Source organism: Cebus imitator, unplaced genomic scaffold (genome assembly GCF_001604975.1).
Source record: "Cebus imitator isolate Cc_AM_T3 unplaced genomic scaffold, Cebus_imitator-1.0 Scaffold280, whole genome shotgun sequence".
Classification (NCBI taxonomy): domain Eukaryota; kingdom Metazoa; phylum Chordata; class Mammalia; order Primates; family Cebidae; genus Cebus; species Cebus imitator.
In genome coordinates this window covers 2,716,742-2,741,883 of record NW_016107595.1, presented here as the reverse complement: position 1 = coordinate 2,741,883, position 25,142 = coordinate 2,716,742, and the positions used below count along the sequence as shown (strand labels likewise).

General features: G+C 59.9%; 1 protein-coding gene across 5 annotated transcripts in view; it reads right to left on the bottom strand.

Annotated features, from left to right (window-relative positions):
* Positions 1–124: 124 nt before the first annotated feature.
* CRTC1 (CREB regulated transcription coactivator 1) overlaps positions 125–25,142 on the bottom strand; it is a 102,503-nt gene continuing 77,485 nt past the window's right edge. For 2 of the 5 annotated variants that reach the window (XM_017501326.1, XM_017501325.2), the window contains 8 exons: positions 24,118–24,158; positions 23,489–23,709; positions 17,967–18,091; positions 14,793–15,101; positions 10,625–10,729; positions 7,273–7,359; positions 6,522–6,702; positions 125–5,175 (listed from right to left, as the gene is read on the bottom strand). In XM_017501326.1, the coding sequence (XP_017356815.1) occupies positions 4,964–5,175; positions 6,522–6,702; positions 7,273–7,359; positions 10,625–10,729; positions 14,793–15,101; positions 17,967–18,091; positions 23,489–23,709; positions 24,118–24,158 (1,281 nt within the window). In that variant the 3' untranslated portion in view covers positions 125–4,963. The remainder of the gene's footprint in view (positions 5,176–6,521; positions 6,703–7,272; positions 7,360–10,624; positions 10,730–14,792; positions 15,102–17,966; positions 18,092–23,488; positions 23,710–24,117; positions 24,159–25,142) is intronic. The other 3 variants (XM_017501328.1, XM_017501327.2, XM_017501330.2) reach the window with 2 other exon arrangements.

The following is a 25,142-nucleotide window of genomic DNA, read 5'->3' as shown; positions in this document are numbered from 1 at the left end:
CCTTGCCTGGTCTGGGTTGTGTGTGTGTAGTTTGGAAGGGCCAAGGCACCTGCCAGGTGTGTCTGCCACACCCACGTGTCATCCCTGAGGGAGGGAGGGGCTTGGGAAAAAGAGGAGGAGCCAGTGACGAAAACGTTGGATTTTTATTATGTTTCATTACAAAGGATGCAAAGGTACAAAGACAAAAGCGGCCGCGCCAGAGGATGGGACAGGGACGGCCGAGTGTGCCCTGAGCCGCCTGCCCCCCCCCGCTGTGGCCGCCCACGATCACGGCCCACGGGACATCCGTGGCAAAGTATACATGCTGGGATTGGGGGAGAGCCAGCCTGGGCACAGAGGGGCACAGGCAGGAAAAGGGCTCGGACCAGCGGGTTTGCATATATCAGTGGGGCCACGCAGCCCCTTGGGGGCAGTTTCCTACTTGGGCACAGCAGGGCCAGCGGACCTTGCCTGCCAAAGCCCTCCCTCCCCAGGCCTGGTGGCCAAGGCCATGGCTAAGTCCTCTTGTCCCTGGTGGGCAGGAGGTCAGAAGTGCTTGATGGCTGGGCTACGCTGGGCATGGATTGGCCCCAAATTCCAGAACACTTCAAGATGGGGGCCACCCCCGAACCCCAACAAGTGCCACCTGGATGGGGTGCTGGCCAGGAGCCCAGAAGGTGGATAGAGCCTCTGGAATCGTCAGAGCCAGCACCACTCCAAGGCCCAGGCCCTGCCCCCTATCCTGCTCAGGAGGAGCCTGGGGCCTGAGGCCTGGGGCCTGCAAGTCTGAGAAAGTGACAGGGGAGAAACTGAGGCTTGGATCATGAGGCACTGGCTCCTGCCGCACCCCTGCCCTCAGGACCTCCCCAGCCCCCAGGCCTCGCGGTGCAGCTTACTCCACCTCCTGCTCCCAAGGGGAGAGTGGTGTCTGTGGCCAGTGGGGGTGGGTGGATACCTGTGCCACATGGACGGGTATGGGGTACCTGACCCCTGCCTGGTCAGGACCCCGGAAGGCCAAGAGCCATGGAGAACAAGACATTTGGCTCAGGTGGAGCTGGCTGGGGAACATCCCGGGGACCCCCAAATCACATGCCACAAGATCCCCCCAGGAAATGGAGGCCCCTGGTCCATGGTGAATGGGGGTAGAAAGAGACCCAGGTGTCCAGATAGCCCAGGCAGGCCTCCCAGGGTGAGGGAGGGGCCCAGTCTTGCCCCTGCTGTCGGCCTGCATGCCCTGTCCTGGAGCACCACCTGCAGGTGACAGGCCAGGCCCGGGGGCACCTCTGTGCCATCGGTTTGTGGCCCTTGCACTGAGAACCCCTGTGTCCCACCCCACATGGTGGGCCCCTCGGCCTCTGAGACGGCTCCATCAGGACCCAGTGAAGGTGATGGGAGCTGCTGTTTTCAGGGCCAGGCGACAGAGGACCCCCTAATACTGCTGGACTTCATTCTGCCAGCCTATCCCTGGTCAGGGGACTCCTTGGAAATACAGAAACCTCAGGAAGCAGGTGGCAGCTGGAGTTAGGATGTTTGGTTAGAAACCAGCTCAAGGCCTGCCTGAGGGGGGCGCCAGAGCCCCCTCTAGGGGCGGGTCCTGCCGAGAATGGTCAGGCCTGGGACGCTGGGCAGAAGCGGCTCACACCTGTAGCCCCAGAACTTTGGGAGGCCAAGGAGGGAGGATTGCTTGAGCCCAGGAGTTCAAGACCAGTCTGGGCAACACAGCAAGATCTCATCAATAAAAAAATAAAATAGAAGCAACCCATGGGCCTCTGGCAGGCTCCTGTCCCAAGTGACCGGGCTAGGGCGAGGTCCCAGCTCACAGCCCCCAAGCCTGACATCCAGGCCCCAGCAGGAGGGATGGATGGACATGGGGGATCCTCCTGGCTAGGGGTCCTCCCGGGAGCTTGGCCTCCTGAAGAAATCAGACCAAACACACCAATGCCAATACCTTCCTCCCCAGAGCTGAAATCCCACAAGCAGGGCCCTGGTGCGGGCAGAGAACCCTCTTCCCTGGAGGACTCAGAGAGGCTGACCTGGGTTCCACCCTCCACCTACAAGACTCGCCACCCTGGGGAGTGACGGAGGGAAACAGGCAGGTGGGGACATCATGCTTTCAGGAGAGCCCTGCCCGAACGTCACCTTAGGGGACCGGTGTGCACAGAGCAGGGGCTGCAGAAGCCAGGAGCACGTGGGCGGGTGGGTGCGGGAGCATTCTCTGACCCATCGCGGACCAAGTATCGGAGCCTGACCAAGGACACAGGCAGTGGGTCTATGTACACACTACAGCCCCTCACGCGGGCCTGTCCCTCAGGAAGTGGCTCGCCAAATCACAGCATGTTCACATCACAAAGCAAAAGGCTGATTCCCTTAAGCTGTCTTGTTTCAGAAAGTCTTGGCAATTCAAGAGTATGTAGTAGTGATATTTTTAAAAACCTACAGGTACACACACACAAAAGGCTGTGATGCAGATCCTGGGAGGCCTGCCCAGGTCCAAGAGGGGTGTGAACCCTTCTGGAACGCAGGGACGCCCGGCTGCTGGCTCCTGGCTGGGCCCCAGGGACCCGCGTGGGCCCCACCTTCCCTGGAAGCTCAGACCTCAGTCCACCAGGTTCTCATTGGAAGAGAACTCTGTGACGGACCGAGGTCTTCACGTTGGCACAATGGCACCGTGCACCTGGAATGTTGGATGCTGGAAATGGGCTCCGGGCCTGGGAAGCTCTGAGGTGGGACCCCTCCTCTCCTGTCTATACCAAAGACCCGGGGATAAGTAGTGGCACCGGCCGGAGGCTGGACAGACGGGGAATGAGGGTTGATGAGGTTTCCTGGTGAGGTCTTCAATGCCTTGTTTTGGAAACCGCATCCAGACAGGTTGCTTGTAATTTTAAGGCCATTTTTTAAAAGTCCCACATACAAGTCTAATGGTAATCAAACTCTCCTATGTACACATAGTTTTTCTTAAAAAAAAAAAAAAAAAAAGTCCCCGCCGTCTGCCTCCAGCGTCCGTGGTGGTAAAAGAAAGGGGTCTTGACCCAGACAGACAGATACCATGTCCCCCCACCCTGCACCTCGGCACGAGACGGCAATGGAAGCAACTGACCGGGAGCCTTCTGAGCGGCCGCTTCCACGTATGCTAACAGCGATGCCTGGGAAAGAGAGGGACAATGGCCGCTAGGATCAAACCCAGCTCCCGAGGACAGTGGCCAGGGTGCCCAGGACCCCGGTGAAAGCGGCGGCCATCACACCACAAAGAAACGCACCCAGCAGAAGGCGCTGGCCGGGCAGGCAGGGGCGAGCAAGAGCCACAATGCAGTTTTGGGGGGATCGGAACAGCAGTTCCTATTCCAAGAACAGCAGAAAACAAAGCCAGCCCCGACGCCTCCCTCAAAGGGCCCGTGGTATGGAGGGGCTAGGAGGCTCCCAGGTGATTCGGAGGTGCTCCTGAAACCTGCCACTAAAACGCACACTGTGTCTCCACGTCCACCTGCCACGACTCTGAGCTGCCAAGGGGTAGTCGGCAGACCACGCTGCCCGAAAGAGTGGGCGTGGCTGGGAGCCAGAGGGTTGGCGGGGAGGGGACAAATGCCAGCCCCACTCGGGTTCTCAGGGAGGACCATGGGACTCATCCCGGGGACCCTCGCTCCCTGCCAGTTCTTGTGGAGCAGAGAGGTCTCGGCCACCGCTGGTCACGGGGTCTTCACACACACATATAAGGACTGGCAGGCACCTCTGGGAGAGGCAGGCGGGGCTGGGTCTTCAAGAGACCCTCAATAAAAGTCAAGGCCCCTTTGCGGAAGTCGGGGATGTGGCCCTGGCGGAGGTGCCTCTGGCTACCGTGAGCTCCTGCCAAGTCCCTGCCCGACTAGCCCTTTCATTTTGATATAACCTGGGGTGAAACCCAAAAGCCAGACACGCTGCTTAGACTCGGGTGGGTGGCGGGCTGCTCTGGGGTATGTGGCCTCCAATTCTAGTTAGCTTAAAAAATAGGTAACGTTGGATTTCTGGAATAAAAACATGCTCTCAGGAAAGTGTTGCCTTAAAAGGTTAGGCGACTCATCTACAACCAAAATGTAAATAGAAACCAAAAGGAAAAGAACCACAATGAAACTCACCTGGCCACCTCTCCCTGAACCTTAAATTGACAGCATCTGTGACGGGACCGGTGACCAGGACAGGAGGGTTGTAAAGCCCCAGGAGGTAACCCTGCCTCCGCCTGTGAGCCCTCATGGGCCTCCCGGTCATTTCCCGGCAAAGGCAGCCATCCAAGGGCCTGCCTGGCTGAGGCGGGGCTTGAAGGGAATGGAGACAGGGCGAGGAGGGCCGTGGGGGGCCGCCGCCCCGCGTGCTCTGTCCACTTTGCGCCTGCCGCGGTGGATGCCAGGGCTCTGTGTGTGCTCAGAAATATAAAAGACAGCCGTCAAAATAGTGTTTATTTCACTTTGCGTCTGCCCCGTGCTCTGGCGCCTCCTCCCTGGGGCGGCGTGTGGGGCTCACTCTCTATCTGACCACGGGCTGGGGGTGGCGGATGGGTTGGGGGACCAGGAACTGAGGAAGGCAGTGAGAGCTGGACAAACAGTCGGAAAATGCACCGCGGCCCACAGCGCCGGCGGACCATGCGCGCCCCTCCCCTGAGCCTGCCCGCCACGCCAGGAGCCGACACTTCCTGCATCATACAGGGGACGACAGCTCAGGCCCCGGGGCTGGGGGCGAGGGAGCCGATGCAGGGAGGGTCTGTGGGGGCGGGGGGCTCACGGCCTCCCATCCCAGCCCTGCCCCGGGCGGGCGGGTGGGTGGACGGCCCAGCTCGCGGCCTCGCGATTGGGCTTCGCGGGAGGTGGACAACCGGGGGCGGGCTGGCGGGGGCGCTTGGCGGCATTGCAAGCTCAGAATCACAAGCTCGGCCGTTGGCGAGGGACGGAGCGCGGCCGTCCCCAGGCTGCGGAGGCGCCGTCGGGACAGCTGAGCGGCAGGTGCCGGGCGTGCCCGCTCACAGGCGGTCCATCCGGAAGGTGTCCTCGGTGGCTGGGTCGGCCAGAACCATGTCAGGGTCGTTGAGCATGTGCAGTCCGTCGAGGGTCAGGGGGTCGATCTTGAGTTCATCCAGGGGAAACTGGCTGTCCGAGTCGAAGCTGACGTCACCGACCCCGGCCAGAGAGCTGGTCAGTTCTTTAGAGAGGCTTGGGGGGGACTCTCCTGTCACTGGGGATGGGGTGGGGACAAAAGGCACTGCTTAGCCCTGGCTCCATCACCCACATCCATGGGCCAGCCCAGTCATGCCCAGCGGGTGACTCTGTCCCCTGGGGATGCTGGCACTGCCTGGGGACATTCTGGCTGTCAAGACTGGGGGAGGGGATGCTACCAGCACACGAGATGCTGCTCAGCACCCTACAGTGCCTGGACCTCAGAGACCGGTCTGGCCCCGGATGTCAGCCGCACCAGGAGAAGCCTCAGGCCAAGGGCTGTGTTACAGACGCAAGTCAGTGTGACCTGGCGGGAGCAGGGACCTCGCTGGCTCTGCCATGAGGTCTGCTCAGCATGAGTCACTGAGAAGCTGTCTGGGGTGACTGTGGGGACCCAGCTGCTGCTGGGGCTGAAGGGAATCCTCAGTTCCCCAACAAAGACTGGGGATCAAACCTGGGCTTCAGCCTGTACTCAAGTTCCCAGGTCTGAGAAGTGGGTCTGAAAGGCCCTGTCTTTCTGGGCTCTTGAGGCCACCCCAGTGGTCAGATTCCTACATTCTTCTTCTCCTGAGTCTGCGGCTGGCTCGTCCACCCTTGAACTTCTCGCTAACTGCTGCCTACGCCTACGGGTGGGAAGGAGGTGCTGGATTCTGCACTCAGAGCCCAGGCCACAGTTGGGGGCACTAAATATGGACCCTTCCAGCCTGGAAGAGGCTGAGGACCGCCAGGGGGTGTCACCCTCATTTCGGCAGCACTGGCTCGTAAGGGAATCACCTTCTTCATGGGGGAGAACAAGTTGGGTGGCCCTGGGAGCGTCTGGGTTCTGTGTGAGACAGAGCTGGGTCTTCCTGACATGTGCCACGCAGGACCGGGCTGGCTTGTCCTCAGGACCCCAGGCACTGTGCTCAGACTGCTTGGGTGTGGTTGTCACAGTGCCTCACGGCCCTTACCCGTCAGCTGGCTGCCCGGGCTGGGCTCACCAGGCAGGGCCGACCCCACTGCCGTCCACAGCTCTGGCGCACACTCAGCTGACAGGTCAGTGGCCTTGGCAGGGGACACCGTGCACACCCAGCTGTCTGACCTTTCCCCGGGCTGTGTGGCCAGACAGGAGGCCGCCGAGAGGGGAAGAGTGATCAGCTCTATCCCAAGCCCGGGGCATCTGGTCCAGGGGCGTCTCCCTGGTCTGAGGTCCAGGTGCGAGTCACATTGGGGAAAGAGGGAGCATGGCCTCCTCAGGCCCCCATTGAGCTTAGGTCACAGCCCCAGCTCTGTCAACCCTCCTGCTTCGGGGCAGGGGTCTCTGGCTGTCTCCGCATGGGCTGAGGCCCCGTGGGGCACCGCACACGCGCCCCGGCCTGGCCTCACCTGTGAGGATGATGTTGGGGATTCCACTGTGGCTGGCGTAGCCCAGCTGCTGTGAGTCCGGCAGGCTCCCGTGGCTGCCCGTGAGGCCCATCATGGCCGCCTGCGAGTAGTTGAGCGTGGAGCCCGGGCTGTACAGGCTGCTGGAGCTGATGGCGTTCTCCATCATGTTGAACTGCTCCAGCTGGGAAGGGAGGCATACCGGGCCGTGAGGGCCACTGTGGGCCTGCCTGGCTGGCCTGCCCGCAGCTGGGGATGCCGCCCCTGCAGGATGCCCAGCACTCAGGCTGCAGAGCACTAGCCCCGCTCCCCCGTCGCCTGGGGCCTCCTCGCCACCCCGAAGGCTGGCTGGATGAATGGATGAATGAATGAGCGAGTGAGTGAGCACGCCTTGGATGCCCACGATCCTGGCCTCCATGAAAAGCCAGCAAGACCTCCCGGCAAACCCACGTGCATGGTCCATGCCGAGGCGCTGTGTCCACAGCCACGGTCCCATCCCTGCCTGCCCCTCACCCTCCGTCCTCGGCCTCCGCTCTGTGGGTGGGCGCAGACACCGGGAGGCAGCACTAGGCCACTCCTGCCGGACCCTCAGCCTCTGTAGCCCACAGATGGGACAGGGCGGGGGCCGAGAGGCAAAGCCGAGGGGCAGGCAGGGGCCCCCCAAGAGCACGTGCAGCCCTGACTCGCAAGGCCCAGGTCCTAGCGAGCGTCTGTCCTGGGCACCGGCAGGCTGGCAGCCTGGGTGCCCGCTCACCTGGTGGGACAGAGCATTGGCCTGCCTGGCCGCCATCTGCTGCTCATAGTACGCGTCCCCAAACACGCTGCCCAGGGTGGAAGTATGCTGCAGACAGAAGAGAGGCCTGCTGTGGTCACGGCCCGAGGCCAGGCGGGAAGTTGGCACCTCCCAAACCCGACTGGAAGACAAGAGGCCCCTGGAACCTCCCAGATGGCATCTGGGACGGCAGGAGGCTGATGATTATGCTTATTTTGGGGTTCTGGGGGTGCTCCCCATTCTGGATGCTCCTGGGAGGCTTCTGCACCCCAAACCTCTCTCCCCAAGGCCCCACCCCCATCTCTCCTCAAGCCTGGAAAAGGGCGACTCCATTTGCATTATAGGGAAGTTGGGGGCCACGGGGATGAGGAACCCCCACCCAACAGGGCCCAGAGGAGGACCATGGCGAAGGCAGGAGTTGCCCAGGCGTCACATTCAGGAAGGAAGATGCAGTTGGTGACTCCTGACGGGTCCCCAGGGAGACAAAGGACAGGACGCAGGCCACGTACATGGACAGGACGGGTGCGGAGCCAGCCACCAGCGGAGAGCGCACAGGACAGGCACAGGGAGAGACCCCGCCCGGGGCTGCAGACCCGAGGGACACGGGCCCTACTCTTGCTCTCCGAGGCCAGGGGGGCTCTTAGAGGCAGGGGGACAGGGGCTGTCCCTGTGGCAGGAGGAGGGGCGAGGGGACCTTATGTGTGGTGGAGACGCTAGAAAGGGGACACTTGGAGCCCCTGCCCAAGAGATGGTGGGATGAGGCCCGGCTGGGGTGTGGAGGCAAGGAGATGGGTGGCCGCCAGCGAGGCCTTGGGGACCACAGCTGCAGTGTGACCTTGCGGCTGCCAGAGGCCTGGCAGCATCCTGGGGGCTGGGAGCTCCAGCTGGTGTACGCTCCATGGGACATGGGGGCCCCAGGAAGCCACTGCCCCACAGCCACTCTCAGAGCTACAGCGTAAGGCATGGGCCCTGCAAACCATCCTGGTGAGCGTCCCCACAGACCGAACGCTCTGGCTCTCCTCATCTGAGCTTTGTTCTAGAACGATCCCAACGCCTGGGTCTCTGGCCTCAGTCCCAGAGAGGGGCTGGCCACAAACCCACCGGCTGCTCCTGGTGGTCAGCGGGCGGACAGCAGAGACAGACACACTCGCCCTGGGGCGAGGGGGCTTGTGAGGTTGGACGTCCCATTCAAACGCCAGGGAGAGGTAAAGAGCAGGGCCAAGGAAGGGAAGGCCAGTCCGTGTGGCAAAAACATTATCTTGGCCCTAAAAATCAATAGCTCCAGGTTTTGGAAACAAGGACTGCAAGCTTATGGCTGGGTTTGCCAGAGTGGAGGGAGGCAGGCAACAGGTAACATCATGGCTGCCGTGGGTCTCAACCAAAGCTGGGTCTGTCCTGGGGCTCAGAGTGCGGGGTAGGACCAAGCTTCCAGGATGGCACCTGAACCTGTCCCTGTGGCCTTGGGCTCAGAATGGCCTGGCACACGCCAGGGGAGGTTGAGGTTTCCCTGTGAGGCTGCCATGGGACGAGATGGGATGCAGGGACGAGAGCTTCCCTCTACCAGGGACAGGGATGGCTTCAGGGCCCTGGGCACAGCAGTGGCTCTAGGGGCTTGCCAGGAAGGTAAGCTTGGAAGTCAGGAGAAAGCCACAACCTGGACCAAACGGCAGCTGCCTGCGGCCCAGGGCCGGGCTGGGTTGCCCAGAGTGCCCACTTGAGGCCGGGCACAGCAGGTGTGTGGTGGCCTGAGCCTGTGGGACCGATGGATGAGTCCTCGAAGACCCAGTGCAGAGGGAAGGCAGGTTTGCCTCCGCCTAGAACCATCTGCCCCTGAGAGCCCCATCCTGACATACCCACACCTCCATGAGCCACCTGACTCCCGCACCGGCGCATGATGGACAAGACATACAGATATGGGCTTGCCGAGACCGTCACTTGCTCGCTGCCCAGCAGACAAACCCACTTTGGCTTGGGGCCCGAGAATTCATCAGCCATTCCAGGGACTCTCTGAGAGAAACTGGTTCGACCCCTAATTCCTGTCCTGTCTCACACGCAAGACAGACCTCACTTAGGAACCAGCCCCATCTGCCGCTTCTGCAGCCCCTCCAGCCCCATCCCCAACACGAGACCAGACACATTGCCAGAACCCAAGAGCCCAGAGGGCCGGTGTGGACAGACCGAGCGTGTGCAGACACCAGGCTGCCCCCCATGGTGCCTTGAGACCACTGCTGCCACCCCAGCTTGCCTCCAGAGCAGGGGGCTACAGGTGGTGGCCCCAGATGGGCCTTGGCTGATGGGGCAGATGTCCCTATGCTGGTGTGAGCTGGAGACGGGGCAGAGGGCTTCACTGTCCTTGCCTGTGGCGCTCATGGTTTGTGCCCTGGGACAAGGGTGCCCAACCTCAGCCCTGGAGGGCGACTCTTCTCTAGCTGGGAAGCAGGGATGAGAGCATCCCCTCTACCAGGCACGGGGATGGCTTCAGGGCCCCGGGCACAGCAGTGGCTCTAGGGGCTTCTTAGCTTGGTGGTTTTGTGGATGAGATGGTCCCAGGATAGTGGGGTTCTGGGGAGGCACTGCTGCCAGGATAAAAAAGGTGGGGGCCGGATGTTGGCCTGTGGGCACCCCTTCTCCCCTGACAGACGTTCTGGATGGAATGTGGGGTCTACTGGACACAGCTGATGTCCCAGTAGAACACCAGAAGGAGAGTGGGGAGCCAGGCTGGGCGCTTCCATCAGCCATGGACTAGGCTAGAGGGGCATTCCGAGGAACCTGAACCTGGGACGGGCCGCGTCATCAGCCAGCCAGGGTCTTACAGTGCTGGGTGCAGCAGGAAAACCCAGGGCTGATGAGTGTGGTCTGAGGCCAGCCTCAGTCTCCTGTCTGTGGAATGGGGACGGGGGCCCTGAAGAGTCAGCGCCTCCCCTGCAGGCCGGCCAGCCACCTCGGCTGCACCCCCAAGCCGGGGGAGCCCCCAAAGCTCCAGCTCACGCTCTGGGCAGCATATTGGGTGTGGAGGGCATCATCCCTGGGCCACTCGATGGGGACGTTCAAGCGGTACCATCGCAGGGCCACAGCCATCACTAACGTCACTAATGCATGTCAGGAGGCCTCGCCACCCCACCTCATGCTCAGCAGAAATGGGTAATGGCAGCTCCTGGGAAGGGGTGTGTGGGGTCCCTGTCCTGGTACAGCCTGGTGGGTGCACAGCTCAGGTCCGACAGAGTGGACGGGATGGGATGGAGCAATGCATGACAGACAGTGGGCAGGGAACACACGGGGCATGAATGAGATGAGCGTGGCGCCCAAAGGCCGAGGGGGAGGTGGCGCCCCTTACTTGCGGGGAGCTCCCCGGGGAGAAGCCTTGATTGGAGACTGGCGAGGTGGGAGACTGGTTGGCCGGGGAGCCGGCGCTAGTGCGGTACTGCTGCAGAGCCGGCGCCTGCGATGACAGATAGGTCAGCACGCCGCCACCCATCTGCCCCAAGCCCGGGGCTCCAGTCCCTGCTTCCTGGGAGCGGCCTGTGCCCGGGTCGGCCCCCAGGCAGGTCCCCCCACCCCTCACGCCTTGGTGATGGGTGCCACCCCAGTGGTAGGCAGGGGAGCCTGGGCACCTACAGGAAAGGTGGGTCCCTGAGCCCTATCTGCCTGAGACCTCAGGGGAGCTGCCCCCAAACCCAGCTTCCCAGGAAGGATTGGTGTGGAGGGTGAAGAACTGTCCTTCCTCGAGCTACAGGAGGGCGATCAGAGGGTTGGCCCTGACTCAGCAGGCTCAGAGCCAGAGCCAACATGTGCACTCTCATGAATGCACAACCAAAGACACACACCATGTGCACACAGATCCACACTCAAATGTACACACCCACGCAGGCACATCCAAATATACACACCTTCACATGCACACCCCCACACACATGCATATATCCACACATGAATGTACACACCCACACAGGCACACACACTCATACACACACCCAAGCACCCACAAGGCACGCACAAGTGCACACATCCAAACATAAACAGACATACCCACACAAATATACACACCCATGCGGGCACACCCACACCCAAATATACGCACCTTCACATGCACAACCCCACACACGTGCACACATCCACACATGAATGTACACACCCGCACATGCTCACACTCATATGGAGACCCAAACACATGCACACATCCACATACACACTACACAAACGCACACACCCACACGAGCATACATCCACACCAATAACGTGCACACGTCCACAAATGTACATACCCACACATGCACACCCAGACACATAACCATACACAAATGTACACACCCATGCATGCACACCCACACATATACACACCTTCACATGCACATCCCCACACATATACACATATCCACACACAAATGTACACACATGCATACACACCCATGTGTACACATCCACACACAAACGTACACACCCTCACAAGCACACCCACTCACGTGTACACACCACATGCACACTGCACATATACCCACATGCCAAAATGTACACACCCACCCAAATGTACACACATCCAAATGTACACACCCACACAAATGTACAGACATCCACAAATGTACACACCTACATGCACACACCCAATGTATACACATCCACAAATGTACACACCTACACATGCACACACTGCACATATACCCACACCAAAATGTACACACCCACCCGTGCACACACATCCACAAATGTACACACCCACACACACACACGCAAATGTACACACATCCACAAATGTACACACCCACACACACACACGCAAATGTACACACATCCACAAATGTACACATCCATGCACGCACACCCACAAATGTGCACACATCCACAAATGTACACACCCACATATACCCACAAATGTACACACATCCACAAATGTACACACCCACACATGCACACACCCAATGTATATCCACAAATGTACACACCCACATGCACACCCAATGTACACACATCCACAAATGTACACAACCACACATGCACACACCCAATGTATACACATCCACAAATGTACACACCCACCCGTGCACACACATCCACAAATGTACATACCCACACATGCACACACACCCAAATGTACACATCCACAAATGTACACACCCATGCATACACACACCCACACAAATGTGCACACCCACATATACCCACAAATGTACACACATCCACAGATGTACACACCCACACATGCACACACTCACTGTACATCCACAAATGTACACACCCACATGCACCCCCAACATACATCCACAAATGTACACATCCACACATGTACACGTGCACAGACATCCACACACACATGCATGCACACCCATGCAGGTGCACACCACATACACCCACACCTACCCACTTGTGCACACCCACACACGTGTCCACAAACCCACACACACACACCCCCATGGGCAGGGAATACCCAAGGCTGGGTCGGCGGGCGCTGCCTCCTGCTCCTGGCTCTCCCTCACTGTGTGCCCTGGGCAGGTCCCCTGGCTCTCTTAGCGCCCAAGTCTGTAGCCCAACAGATCTGGCCGGCCACTAGGGGCGGGGACTGAGTGAAGGCTTGCCAGTAGCCCAGGCTCCCAGCACGGGGCAGTCACTATCCCTGCTCTGCTGCAGGACAAACCTGTCTGGATTATGCTGTCTGAGACCTCCAAGGGGCTGCCACTTCTTCCACCTGCTCGAGGGACGAAAGGCCTGGGCGTCTCCCTGCTATGACCCAGACCTTTCAGAGGCAGGCCGGGCCAGGCCAGGCCCTGGATTCAGACCATACTCTGGTCCTGGCCCGGCCCAGCCAAATGGTGTGCCTGCAGACAACTTACCTGACCTGCCTGAGCCTATCACTGAACGAGCCCGGCCTGACCGGTCCAGGGCCTATAACTGCTCTGTCTCCCCCCGTCCTCAGTGGTCCTTTATGGGCAGTTTAGGTAGGGCCTGAGTCCAGGTGGGACGGGGCGGGGTGGGGCGGGGCGGGGCGGTGGCCGTGAGCTCGCCCAATAGGGTGTGGGTGATGGAGGTGCCAGCACGGTCACTTAGGGATGACTGACTTGGACCTTCTGAGAGTTTGTCCTTTGATAAAGTGATCAGAGGGAAATTCTCGTTTGGGTGAGACTGTGCAGAAGCTCAGTCTCTCTGTGCCTCCAGGAGGCTGGAAGTCCTCGAAGGGGGGCAGGAAGCCATCCTTCTTTTTGGGGGTGCTGGGCATGAACACCCTGACCTGAGCGCCCTGGAGGGGCCGTCCCTGTACCTGGCCCAGACACCCTGGACCTCCGACAACCGCCCAGCTCCAGGGTGAGGCTCCACCTTGGGAGCCTCCCCTAGGACCTGCTACGTTTCCACCAAAGCAAAGACTTGGGCACTTTCCCACGGGGGGCCCGGGGTGGTACCCTCCGAGGGGTCAGAGCAGCTTGGGAACATGGGTCTCTACCTTAGGCTCACCCGCCTACCCTGCCCAGCTACGGCGGCTGTTCTTCACAGAGCACACCATGTTTGGAGGACATTTAGCCTGGGGTTGGCAGCTGGGGTCAGGTGGGAGGGCTTGTTCCCCAAGCACAGGTCCCTGTGCCCCTGGATGTGGCCCACAGCAGCTGTTTCCCACCCCACCCCACCACTGGAGCAAGCAGGTAGAGATCTGCACAGTCAGGAAGGTCTGTGGCTACAGGGGTCAGTACCCCTGTGCCCAGTACCCAGTCCTGGCCTGCCTGAGCCCGGTCCTGGGCAGAACGTCCCATGGTCTGGGCTGTGGCCCTCGGCCCTGGGTCCCAGGCACTGTGTCTCATGGGCCACTGCCTCTTGAGCTGGCTTTGGCCATCCTTCCCTGGTGAGCTCATGTCACCCCCTGACCCCTGGGAGCCTGCACCCAAGCCCCAGAACACTGCTTTTCTCACCTCCAAGGACGCCTGGCTTTGGGTGAGAGGGGCAGTTAAATATGGGGTGGCCCATCTTGGGTGGAGTCTGGGGCAGCCACCTGCTTGTGCCCCAGTTTCTCCATCTCTTTATTTTATTTTTTTTTTTTGAGACAGAGTCTTGCTCTGTCGCCCAGGCTGGAGTGTAGTGGCACGATCTTGGCTCGCTGCAACCTCTGCCTCCCAGGTTCAAGCGATCCTTCTACCTCAGCCTCCCGAGTAGCTGGGATTACAGGCGCCCGCCACTACGCCTGGCTAATTTTTGTATTTTTTTTTTTTTAGTAGAGATGGGGTTTTGCCATGTTGGGCAGGCTGGTCTTGAACTCCTGACCTCAGGTGATCCGCCTGCCTCAGCTTCCTAAAGTGCTGGGATTACAGGCGTGAGCCACGACGCCCAGCCCAGTTTCCCCATCTCTACGGGTAGTGACAGTCTCAGCTTGATTCCAAGGGGTAGCCCCGTGGAGTGCCGGGCTGGGCAGCGTTCGCTGGGGTCCTGACCCCTGGCCCATGCAGCAGGTAACCCGACTGTTCTGCAGCCCCCGGCTGTCCTCCACAAGACCCCCAGCCAGGCCCCAAAGGACCCCACCCTGGGCTTACCGAGGCAATGTCGATCCCCATCGATGGCTGGCCGGGGTTCTCTGGGGGAGACTGGGGGAGAGAGGACGGTACCGTGACCGCAAGCGGGGGTGGCTGTGGCCCACGAGTCAGACTGGCGCTGGGCAACAGGGGGCCGCCAGGGGGCAGGCGGACGGATGCCTGTGGGGGTGGTGGGGGCGGCGGCTGCTGTGACGCTGGCGGAGGGGGCGGCGGGGGCTGGGGCTGCGGCGGCGGCTGCTGGGAGCCCGCCTGGGTGAAGAAGGCGTAGGGCAGCTGCTGCTCCAGAGACAGGGCATCCATGGCCACGGCCTGTGGGAGAGGAGGACGTCAGGCGGGGCGGGCCCTGGCTGCCAATGCCTGTTCCCCCCGGGCTCCCATAGCATGGCACGTTCCGCAGGCGGGGTGGAGGAGCCCCATGATCACAGGCAGCCCCTGGGCTGGGTGCTCCTCACGATGAGGGAGGCCAGGCTAGAGAGGGTGGGCCTCACCCAGGGCCACAGGGGGTCAGCTGGAGCTGGGCAGGGCCTGACCTCCTGCAGTTCCTCGCCCCTACATCCGCACTACATGCCACGAAGCTCACGCCAGTCCACCCGCTGCAGGCCAGACACGGGATGGCCATGCCTGGTGGCTCCGTGAGCAGCCAGTTCCCAGCCCCTGTGGGTGCTGTCGGGGACCTCAAGTGATCCACCTGCCTCGGTTTCCAAACCCTTCCCCCTGCCCGAAGCCTTGCCTGCTCTGAGGATACTGGAGACACCAGCATGGCCCTCACCAAGGGCTGGCTCAGGGCCTTCTCAGAGATGGAAAAAGAAAAATCAGTAGGAGGGAAGTGTGTAACATTCGCTGAGTCTGTGTGGAAACTCAGCCAGGGGCTACCAAGCTGACAGTCCTTGGGGAAGGCGGGGGTTTCTGCCCTCTAAGAAAGGTTGAGCGTGCCCAGGAGCTATGGGACAGAAACCACTCAACAGGATGCCCAGCCTCTGAGAAGCAGTGAGTCATTCGTGAAGAGAAAGGAGGATCCGGATAGGGAAGGGGCAGGTGTCAGATTGAGACAGCCTAGCTCACAAAGAGGCTGCAGACACAGCGGCCAGGAGCCAGCGCCCACAGACCTGTCTGGGTCTTGATCTGAATAAGACAACTTTGTAAGCAGACAGGAGACATGGGGGCCGAGGGGCAGGGAGAAATGGAGTCCAGGCCAGGCAATGCCAGGTACCAGGGAACTCCCATTAACTTCGTTGCAGGTGGACAATGCCACTGTGGTTATGTTAAAAACGGACAAGCGGTGGGCGCGGTGGCTCACATCTGTAATCCCAGCACTTCGGGAAGCTGAGGCGGGGGGATGACTTGAGGTCAAGAGTTCGAGACCAGCCTGGCCAACATGGCAAAACCCCATCTCTACTAAAAATACAAAACTTAGCTGGGTGGGGTAGGCACACGCCTGTAATCCCAGCTACTGAGGAGGCTGGCACAAGAATCGATTGAACACAGGAGGTGGAGGCTGCAGTGAAGTCAAGAACACACCACTACTCCAGCCTGGGCAAGAGTGAGACTCTGTCTCAAAAATAAGAAAAAAAAAAAAAAAAAATGATTGGGTGCGGTGGCTCATGCCTGTAATCCCAGCACTCTGGGAGGTCGAGGTGGGCGGATCACGAGGTCAGGCAATCAAGACCATCCTGGCTCACATGGTGAAACCCGTCTCTACTAAAAATACAAAGTATTAGCCAGGCGCGGTGGCACACACCTGTAGTCCCAGCTACTTGGGAGGCTGAGGCAGGAGAATCGCCGAGATCGTGCCACTGCACTCCAGCCTGGGTGACAGAGTGAGACTTTGTCTCAAAAATAAAATAAAATAAAAAAATATTAAGAGACAATGTTCTCTGTTAGGGTTGTTTGTTTTGTTTTTAAAAAGACAAAATGGATAAATTTCTAGAAAGGCACAAGTGACCATAACTGACTCAAGGAAGAACAGGAAACCTGAATAGCCTTGTAAGAAGTCAGAAGAAATTGCAAATTTCCCAACAGGTTTGAGCTAAGATGCAGGTGGCTGCACTGGTGAATTTTATCAAACTTTTTTTTTTTTTTCTTTTTTTAAGACATGGGGTCTCACTGCGTTGCCCAGGTGGGATTCAAACTCCTGGGCTCAAGTAATCTTCCCACTTCGGCCTCCCAAGTACCTGGGACTACAGGAATTCATCATTATACCCACTTAATTTTACCAAACATTTAAAGAAGAATTAAAAATGCTTCTGAAAAATGAGGGAGAAATGAACATTCCTAACTCACTCTATGAAGCTGCACTGATGAGGTAACAAAGAGGGGAGCCTCGATTGCTAAAATCAGAAAATGAAAATGGGAACTTTGCTACCGTCTTTAGGTAAATACAGTATTACAAGGCCAGGTGTGGTGGCTCACATCTGTAGTCCCAGCACTTTGGGAGGCCAAGGTGGGCGGCTTGCATGAGGCCAGGAGTTTAAGACCAGCCTGTCAACATGGCAAACCCCCATCTCTAACATCGAAAATTTAAAAAAAAATTAGCTGGGCAGGATGGCAGGAGCCTATAATCCCAGCTACTCAGGAGGCTGAGGCACAGGTTCAAGAATTGCTTGAACCTGGGAGGCGGAGATTGCAATGAGCCAAGATCACGCCACTGCACTCCAGCTTGGGTGACAGAGCGAGACTGTCTCCAAAAAAAAAAAAAAAAAAAAAAAAAAAAAAAAAAAAAAAAACCCCCCTTTTTTTTTTTTTTTTGAGACAGGGTCTCACTCTGTCTCCCAGGCTGGAGAGCAGTGGTGTGAATGTGCTCATTGCAGCCTCCACCTCCTGGGCTCAAGTGATCCTCCCATCTTAGCTTCCCTAGTAGCTGGGACCACAGGCACGCACCACCACGCCCGGCTAACTTTCACATTTTTTTGTAGAGATGGGGTTTCACCATGTTGGCCAGGCTGGTCTCGAACTCCTGACCTCAAGTGATCCGCCTGCCTCAGCCTCCCAAAATGCTGAGATTACAAGCCTGAGCCACTGCGCCCGGCCTCAAAATTTAATAATAAAAATTAAAAGTGTTGGGAGCATTCTCAAGATTTCGTGGCCTCCTAGAATGAGCAGGTCTTCCAAGAGGCAGAGCTGGGCCTCCACCTTTCCCTTTCCCCCTCCCACCTGCCCCCCACTTTGCCCTCGCACCTGAGTGATGGGTGACAGTGGGGACAGGGTGGGCGATGCCTGCTGACGCCTCGCCTCTGTGCTCAGGGACAGGGGGCTGATGCCGGCTGGGCGGTGCTGCGGAGAGGACCCAGGTGTGCTCATCCCTGGAAAGGAAGTGGGAGTGAGGGAGAGTGGGTATGAGACTGATCGCTGAGAAAGGGCTGCTTACACACCCACAGTCACATTGCATGAGAGCAGCCCAACTGCTCAGACAGAAGCCCATGGGTATGTCCCAACTGCCAAACATGGGCACTCCTCCTCCAAGACCCTGATCCCTGCCCTGGGGGGGTCCCAGAGTCCAGCACATTCTGTTCTCCTTCCTTCTGGGAAGGAGGTGTTCCCATAGACAGCCAACCAGCACATCCCCATCTCTGGAACATATGATTGGCCCCCAGATAGGCATGCGACCAGGCTGGTCCAATGAGAGCCTTCCCAGGGACTTTAGCTGGAATTCCAGGAAGGGCTGCCTGAAGCCGAGGGCGGGGCATCCTGTGGCGAGGGGAGGAGCCGGCTGAAGGGCTGAGGGGGAGAGGCAGCACCTGAGCCCCATCCAGGTGGTGCTTCCCACTTTTAGGAGACAATAAATTTTTGTTTGTTTGTTTTCTGAAAATGGCTTGGGTTGTGGTTAGCTTCAAGCCAGCAGGCCCTGCCGAATGCTGTGCTTTCGTCTATTGTCTCATGGATCTTGCCCTCCTTTGGTGAATGTGTCCCCTCCTGTAGCTGCTTCTTGTGGCCCCCAGGCCGAGCATCTGCTGTCCCCGATGTCCCTCATCCCCTCATCCACTTCCTCCTCCCCGACCTGGAGCCTTCCCCGAGCTGCAGTGCCATTCCCCCACCCCCTGCCCTGCCAGGCTGCCTGAAATTAAGAATGTCAATCCTCAACATCCTTCCCCCGTCTCTGCCCTGGGGTCTGACACCCTCATTCCTGCTGGAGGTCCTGTCAGGGGCCGCCTCATCACCCCTTTCCTCACCCTGGCCCCCCAAGGCCCTTGCCCCGAGCAACCCAATCCTTGGATTCTGCTGCGGTGATGGAGCTGTGTGAGGTCGAGTTCAACGTGGCAGCAGCTGGGGCTGGCTGGGTTATTGTGGGCACCGTGCCAGGCATGTAACAGGCCCCTCGATGGCAGGAGGAGCCCTGGGGGCCTGGCCTGACCCCTATCCCCCCCGGAGACTCAGCTTCCTGGTTGGCAAGATGGCAATGATAGTAGCCACCCTCTACGGTTCAACATGAGGCCCTCAGGAGGTCAGGAGCAGGCTCTGAAGAGCATCTGGCCTGCAGTCAAGGCAGGGGTGAAGCCGCCTGACTCACCCCAGGAGATCCGGGCACCAGATTAACTTTGTTCCGGCAGATGAGACAGCGGGTGCGTGGGCCCGTGGGAACACACCCGTCGAGCGCCAAGGGGAGATGACAAACAGCCTCGTCCGTGCCCAGGGCAGCTGCTCACGGGCGAGCTCAGTCACGCCTGCACTTCCCCTCGGATGCCCTGGCGGCTCTGCTTGGCTGCGTGCTGTGGTTGGAAGCCTGGTGCTGCTCTCCAGGCAGCGCCCTGTGCAGACCCTGGCATCCAGGGAGGCCTCAACAGAGGCCTGGGCGGGAGAGTCTGGGGGAAGCCTGCTCAGAGCACACTCAGAGTCACAACCCTGGGCCACTCCCTCATCTTCTCCTGGGAGTCCGCCACTTCGTGCGTCCAGCGGGCGGACAGATGCTCAATGCTCAGGTCAGAAGCAGAGGCTGGGTTCAGTACACAGCAGGGACAAATGCCAGGGGTGTGTGAGGGCACGGATATGGGCTGACAGGGCCAGTGGGGCCTGAGGCCAGACGGAGCACTGTGGCCTGTCTTGAGGTGCAGGACATCAGCCCATGGCCACCGGGCTGTCTGATGCTCCAAGAGCAGCCAGCAATCCAGTGTTCTGCTGGCACTCCCTGGTTTTTCAGTGTTGATTCTAAGTACAGTCACGCATCACTTAACAACAGAGGTGATTTCTGAGAAACGCATCGGCCGGCGATTTCACGGCTGTGCATGAGGGATCACAGAGCAACTGACACAAGCCTGGACGGCAGAGCCTCTATACACCTCGGCCACATCGTAGGGCCCTTGTTGCCAAGCGACAAACCTGTACAGCGTGACTATGCTGAATACTGTCGGCCAGGCACTTTGGGAGGCCAAGCTGGACGGATCACCTGAGGCTGGGAGTTCAAGACCAGCCTGGCCAACATGGTGAAACCCTGGTCCTACTAAAAATACAACAACTAGCCAGCTTGGTGGTGCATGCCTGTAATCCCAGCTACTCTGAAGGCTGAGGAAGGAGAACGGCTTGAACCTGGGGCGGGGGCGAAGGTGGCAGTCAGCCGAGATCACGCCACTGCACTGCAGCCTGGGCGACACAGCCAGACTCCATCTCAAAAAACAAAACCAAACAAACAAACAAAAAACAGGCTGGGCATGATGGCTCACGCCTGTAATCCCAACACATTGGGAGGCTGAGGCAGGCAAATCACCTGAAGTCGAGTTCTGGGCCAGCCTGGCCACCATGAAACCCCGTCTCTACTAAAAATAAAAAAACTAGCTGGGTGCAGTGGTGCACGCCTGTAATTCCAGTTACTCTGGAGGCTGAGACAGGAGAATCGCTTGAACCCAGGAGGCAGAGGTTGCAGTGAGCCGAGATTGCACCACTGCACTCCAGGCTAGGAGACAGAGCAAGACTCAGTCTCAAAAAAAACCAAAAACCAAAAACAGTAGGCAACTGGACTTCTGTGTCTAGGCCTCGAAAAGGTGCAGTAAGACATGGCATTATACTCTGATGGAGCCACTGCTGAATACGTGGTTTGCTGTTGGCTGAGATGTGAAGATGTGGCGTGTGCATCGCAGATGCCCGAGTGCGGGCCACACGAAACACACCGTGGGCTGGATTTGGCCCTTCGGCTGCCAGTCTCTAACGTCTGCCCTGAATACAAGGGAGTTTTTAATCTTCCACTGGCTGCAAAGCGAGCTCTTGGCCACCCCTAGAGAGGCCAGTTGGCCCAGGAGGGCGGATGGGCGCCTTGCTGTTGAATTCCTTTTGGCAACCTGGCTCACCTTCGGGAACAGGCGCAGAGCCAGCTGGAGGGGAAGTCTGGGGCGGGCAGGGAGAGCTGCCAGGGGAGGGCGGGCCAGGTGGCAGAGCCCGCCTGGCCTCAGAGCCAGGCCAGGAAGGAGGAGCCAGGGCCTGCCCTCCTCCCACACTCTGGGTACGGTCTCCCGGGCCTCAAAGGCCTCCATCTTCCTCCCTAGGGGGCTCACGTTCTGACTGGCGGTGGGCTTGGGAGGAAGGAGGGGGCTGCCTTCGTGTATGCCAGGGGCCGGCAGCTCAGCTTGATCTAAAAGGCGCCTAGACGGCAAAGCCCCCACTGGGTGGGCTGCTGGGGCGGCAGGTTCACACATAGCCCGACACATGTCAGGCATTACCGGGCCGCTGTGGCCAGCGCCGGCTCCGGCTCCCACATGTGTTGTGTGTTTCCTTGCGCTTGTTTAGACTGCAGGCCGGCTGGAGGTGCGCAGCTCGTGGGCGGGCGCTGGGGAGCTGCCAAGGACCCTCCAGCAGGAAGGGGGCTGTGTGCTCTGGAGGCAGTGGGGAGACGTGAGGGGAAAGGCAGGGGCTGGGAGATGGGGCTTCTACGTGGGACAGGGGCACCGGCAGCCCCAGCACTGGCCTTTGGCTTCCTGGTTCTACACAGGTGCGTGTGGATGCTGCCTGCCTGGCCCTGTCTATCTACAGACAACGAACAGGGCTCCTCCCAATCAGCTGTGTTTTCTGGGCCTTCGCTGGTACCCTCTGTCCAGGGGCAGAGCCCCTCAGGTACAGGGCCTGGGTGTGGGAGTCATAACAGCCTCAATGCGCTCAAGCTGGGGCCATCTTCCCTTTTCACTGTTCTGCTCCCCACACCCTCCTCCAAAAAACCCAGGGACATTTGCGACACCCTCCACACCCCTTGCCTGTCCTGGCCCCGTTGGTACCAAAGCCAAGAGCGCCTCTAGGCTCCTCTGTCTCCTTCACTCTCTGCATCAATCCGGCTCCCAGGCTGGCCAATTTCACCCCAGAGTCTCCCTGCAGAGCCCCAGACTGGGGTGCTGTCCTGCTTCACCAGCCGCCCCTCCCAACAGCTCCTTCTTCCAGGGCAGCCAGAGGGACTTTGCCAGTTATAAATGTGAGCACGTGACTGTCTCGTGGAAAGCCCTGCCTGGTTCTGCCTTCCCAGCCTGGGGCAGAAGCAGAATGGGATGGTTCCTTCTGCGGCTCTGGGGCAGGACGGAGCATGGCGAGGTGGCTGTGTCACCCTCACCCCCAACGCATTCCCCCACGGTCCCTCCAGCCTGTCCCACCCCCTGGGGCTAGTTGGGGGTCATGTCATTTCTCCTCCTTGGAAGCCAGGCGCCTGCCACCCCCAGGATGCAGGCCACGTACCATACAGCCAACGGGGACGCAGGCGACAGCTGAGGACAGAGCAGTGACGTGGGCCAGGGCAGGGGTGCAGGAAAGCAGGAGAGACCAGGGCTGGGGGAGCCTCGACAAGGACACTAGGGCTGAGCAGGGCAGGGCAGGGCAGGGGAGGGAGGGAGCCCTTCGGCCGGCTGGAGGGGGAGAACTCCGTGTGCAGGGGCCTTGCGGTGGGGCTGGGGCTGACTGGGGCCAGAGGGTACAGGGTGAGCCAGGGTGGGCATCCCAGGCCCTGGAGGCCTCAGGCTTTCACTGAGAGGGAGCTGCGGGCTATGCAAGGTCCCAAGCGGAGACAGCCATGGCTGCTGGCTGTTCTGAGTGGAGGGGGGCTGGGAGCCTGGAGGGGAGGGAGGGCCCAGGTCAGGCCAGGTCCTGAGGGTGGAACCAACAGGCTGACGATGGGCCAGGGCCAGGAAAGGACAGAGGAGCTGGGACGCCTCCGCAACCCGTGCAGCCACAGGAGGGGCTTCCTGGGGGACGCAGGGTGACAGCAGTGCCAGGAGCTATCAGGACGGGCCAGGGGCCTGTGTGAAGTCCCTGTGGAAGTGGCCGAGGAAGGAAGGAGTGTGGAGCTGGAGACGGGGCGGGGGCTGGGGGGACAAGGTGGTGTGGGGCTAGGGTGTGACAAGCAGGCATCAGACGTCAGGTGGAGGAAGGAGGTCAGGCCTGGTCCTGCCCCCATGAAGGGCTGGGGGTGAGGAGGGGCGGAGGGAAGGCCTGGCCCACCCCAGCTGTGTGAAAACCCCCAGGGCTCCCCTCCTGGACTCCCCAAGCACGCTCACACACCCTCAAAGCCACCGTCTGGTGTCTGGGGGCGCCATGCGCTCCTTTCTACCAGGCCTGCATTCCAGCCACACCCCTGCCCGAGATGCCTGTGCCCACCACGTCAACCTGTCTGCTGCCCCCCAGCCCTGGTCCCCAGGCCCTGGTATTTGGGACAGAGCTCTGCCAAGTTCCCCTGCAGATGCCCATGTCGTCTCCAGAGGCCGGTGCTCCGTCCGAGGGCGGAACGTCCCCCGCCTTACCCTGGCCGGCGCCGCCGATGCCCAAGTGCGTCAGGTTGGCCGCGAGGTTACCGGTGCTGCTGGAGCTGCTCAGCGCGGGGAAGGTGGGCTCCTCGGGGTCCAGCGGGGTCGGGAGCGGGGAGGGGAAGTGGATGTTGGTCAGGTCGGGCAGGGAGCCCCCCGTGTTGTGGGTGGCGGGGATCAGGGCTGTAGTGTTTTCCTGGTCAGCAGATGGGAAGATGCTGGGGAAAGGCCAGAAGGAGGCAGGAGGTGAGCTCACGGGGTGCGGCTGGCAGCAGGGACAGGAGGGTGGCGGGAGAAAATCAGCAGGTACAAAACGACACCCCCCATCAGGTGCTGGGTGCTCAGGAAACCACTGGCGGTGGGACCCCCACTACCCAGTGGGGGCGGCGGGGACCGGGGGCGGCGACCTCCCTGCACCCAGGAGAGGGCATCATCCCTGGGAAGGAGGTGCCTGAGGGGTGGGCGTGTGGCAGCTCTGTCACTGCTGCTGGTTGCACGGTGTCCCTCTTGCGGGGACTTGCCACCTCAAGAGAGTGGACAGAAAGCCCCGGGGTGGACGGAAAGCCCCAGGGTGCAGAAGCGGCACAGCGGCTGCAGTGTGTGGGGTGGGCCCTGGGGAGACTTACTTGATTCCGGGGACCTCACAGGACTTGGGCCTGGACCCTGTCTGAAAGAGAAGGCAGCAGAGCCTGAGCCCTGGGAGCTCCCTGTCGGGCCTTCCTCCTGGGCCCGGGCCTCCTTGAAACAGCTCATCTTCACACAAAGGCCGGAAATGCACCATGAGAACCAAGCTTGTGGGGGCCACAGAGCCCCGCAGATGGAGGACAGGCGGCCCTCACACCCTGCACGGTGGAGGGGCAGGCCCCAGACACCTCCTGAGCTCAAGTGACCTTCTTCCTGCCTCAGCCTCTCAAGTGGCTGGGACCATAAGCAAGTGGCACTGCACTGCACTCGGCTACTTTTTAAATTTTTGTCAAGCACTTGACGCTCCCAGGCCTGCACCACAGCAGTCAGCAGCCAGCTCAGCAGAGGCCCCTGGCACCCAAAGCTAAGTGTCCCTAGAGCTGTCCCCAACCTGCGTGCCGCTCCCAGATAATGGTGGCAGGGGATCTAGGGGCAGGAGCGGCTTCTGTCCAGTGCCCACCGGGCAAGTTCATGAGCAGCCACCGGTCTCCAGGGAGTGAATCAGGCTCAAAGCCCAAAGGAGGGAAGAACTGAGTCAGGAGAGCCCCAGGAGGCTTGGGCCTGATGCTCTAAACTCAGTCCAGAGGTTGCTGCCCCTGTCTTGGGGCTGACCAGCCTTGTAGCAGGGACCTAGGCATGTGACTTCCCCAGGGACCCTCAGACTCTGCTACTTCCTGAGAGTCCCGAGACGTCCCTATGCTCTGCGGACAGCCACACTCATTCCCCACTGACTAGGGCTTGGGTAGCCCTCGGCGTGACACTGGTGTCTGTGCTTGGCTGTAGAGCGCTTTTAGGACACTTTTGGGATGTGGTAGACAGCCAGGGTCCCACAATGCGCTCTTCTTGCAGTGTGGCCCACAGAGGCCTTGAAGTTCCGAGTCCCAGGAAGGGCTCCTCCACCCTTCTAAAAAATGGTGTTTTGTTTTTGAAATGGAGTTTTGCTTTTGTTGCCCAGGCTAGAGTGCAA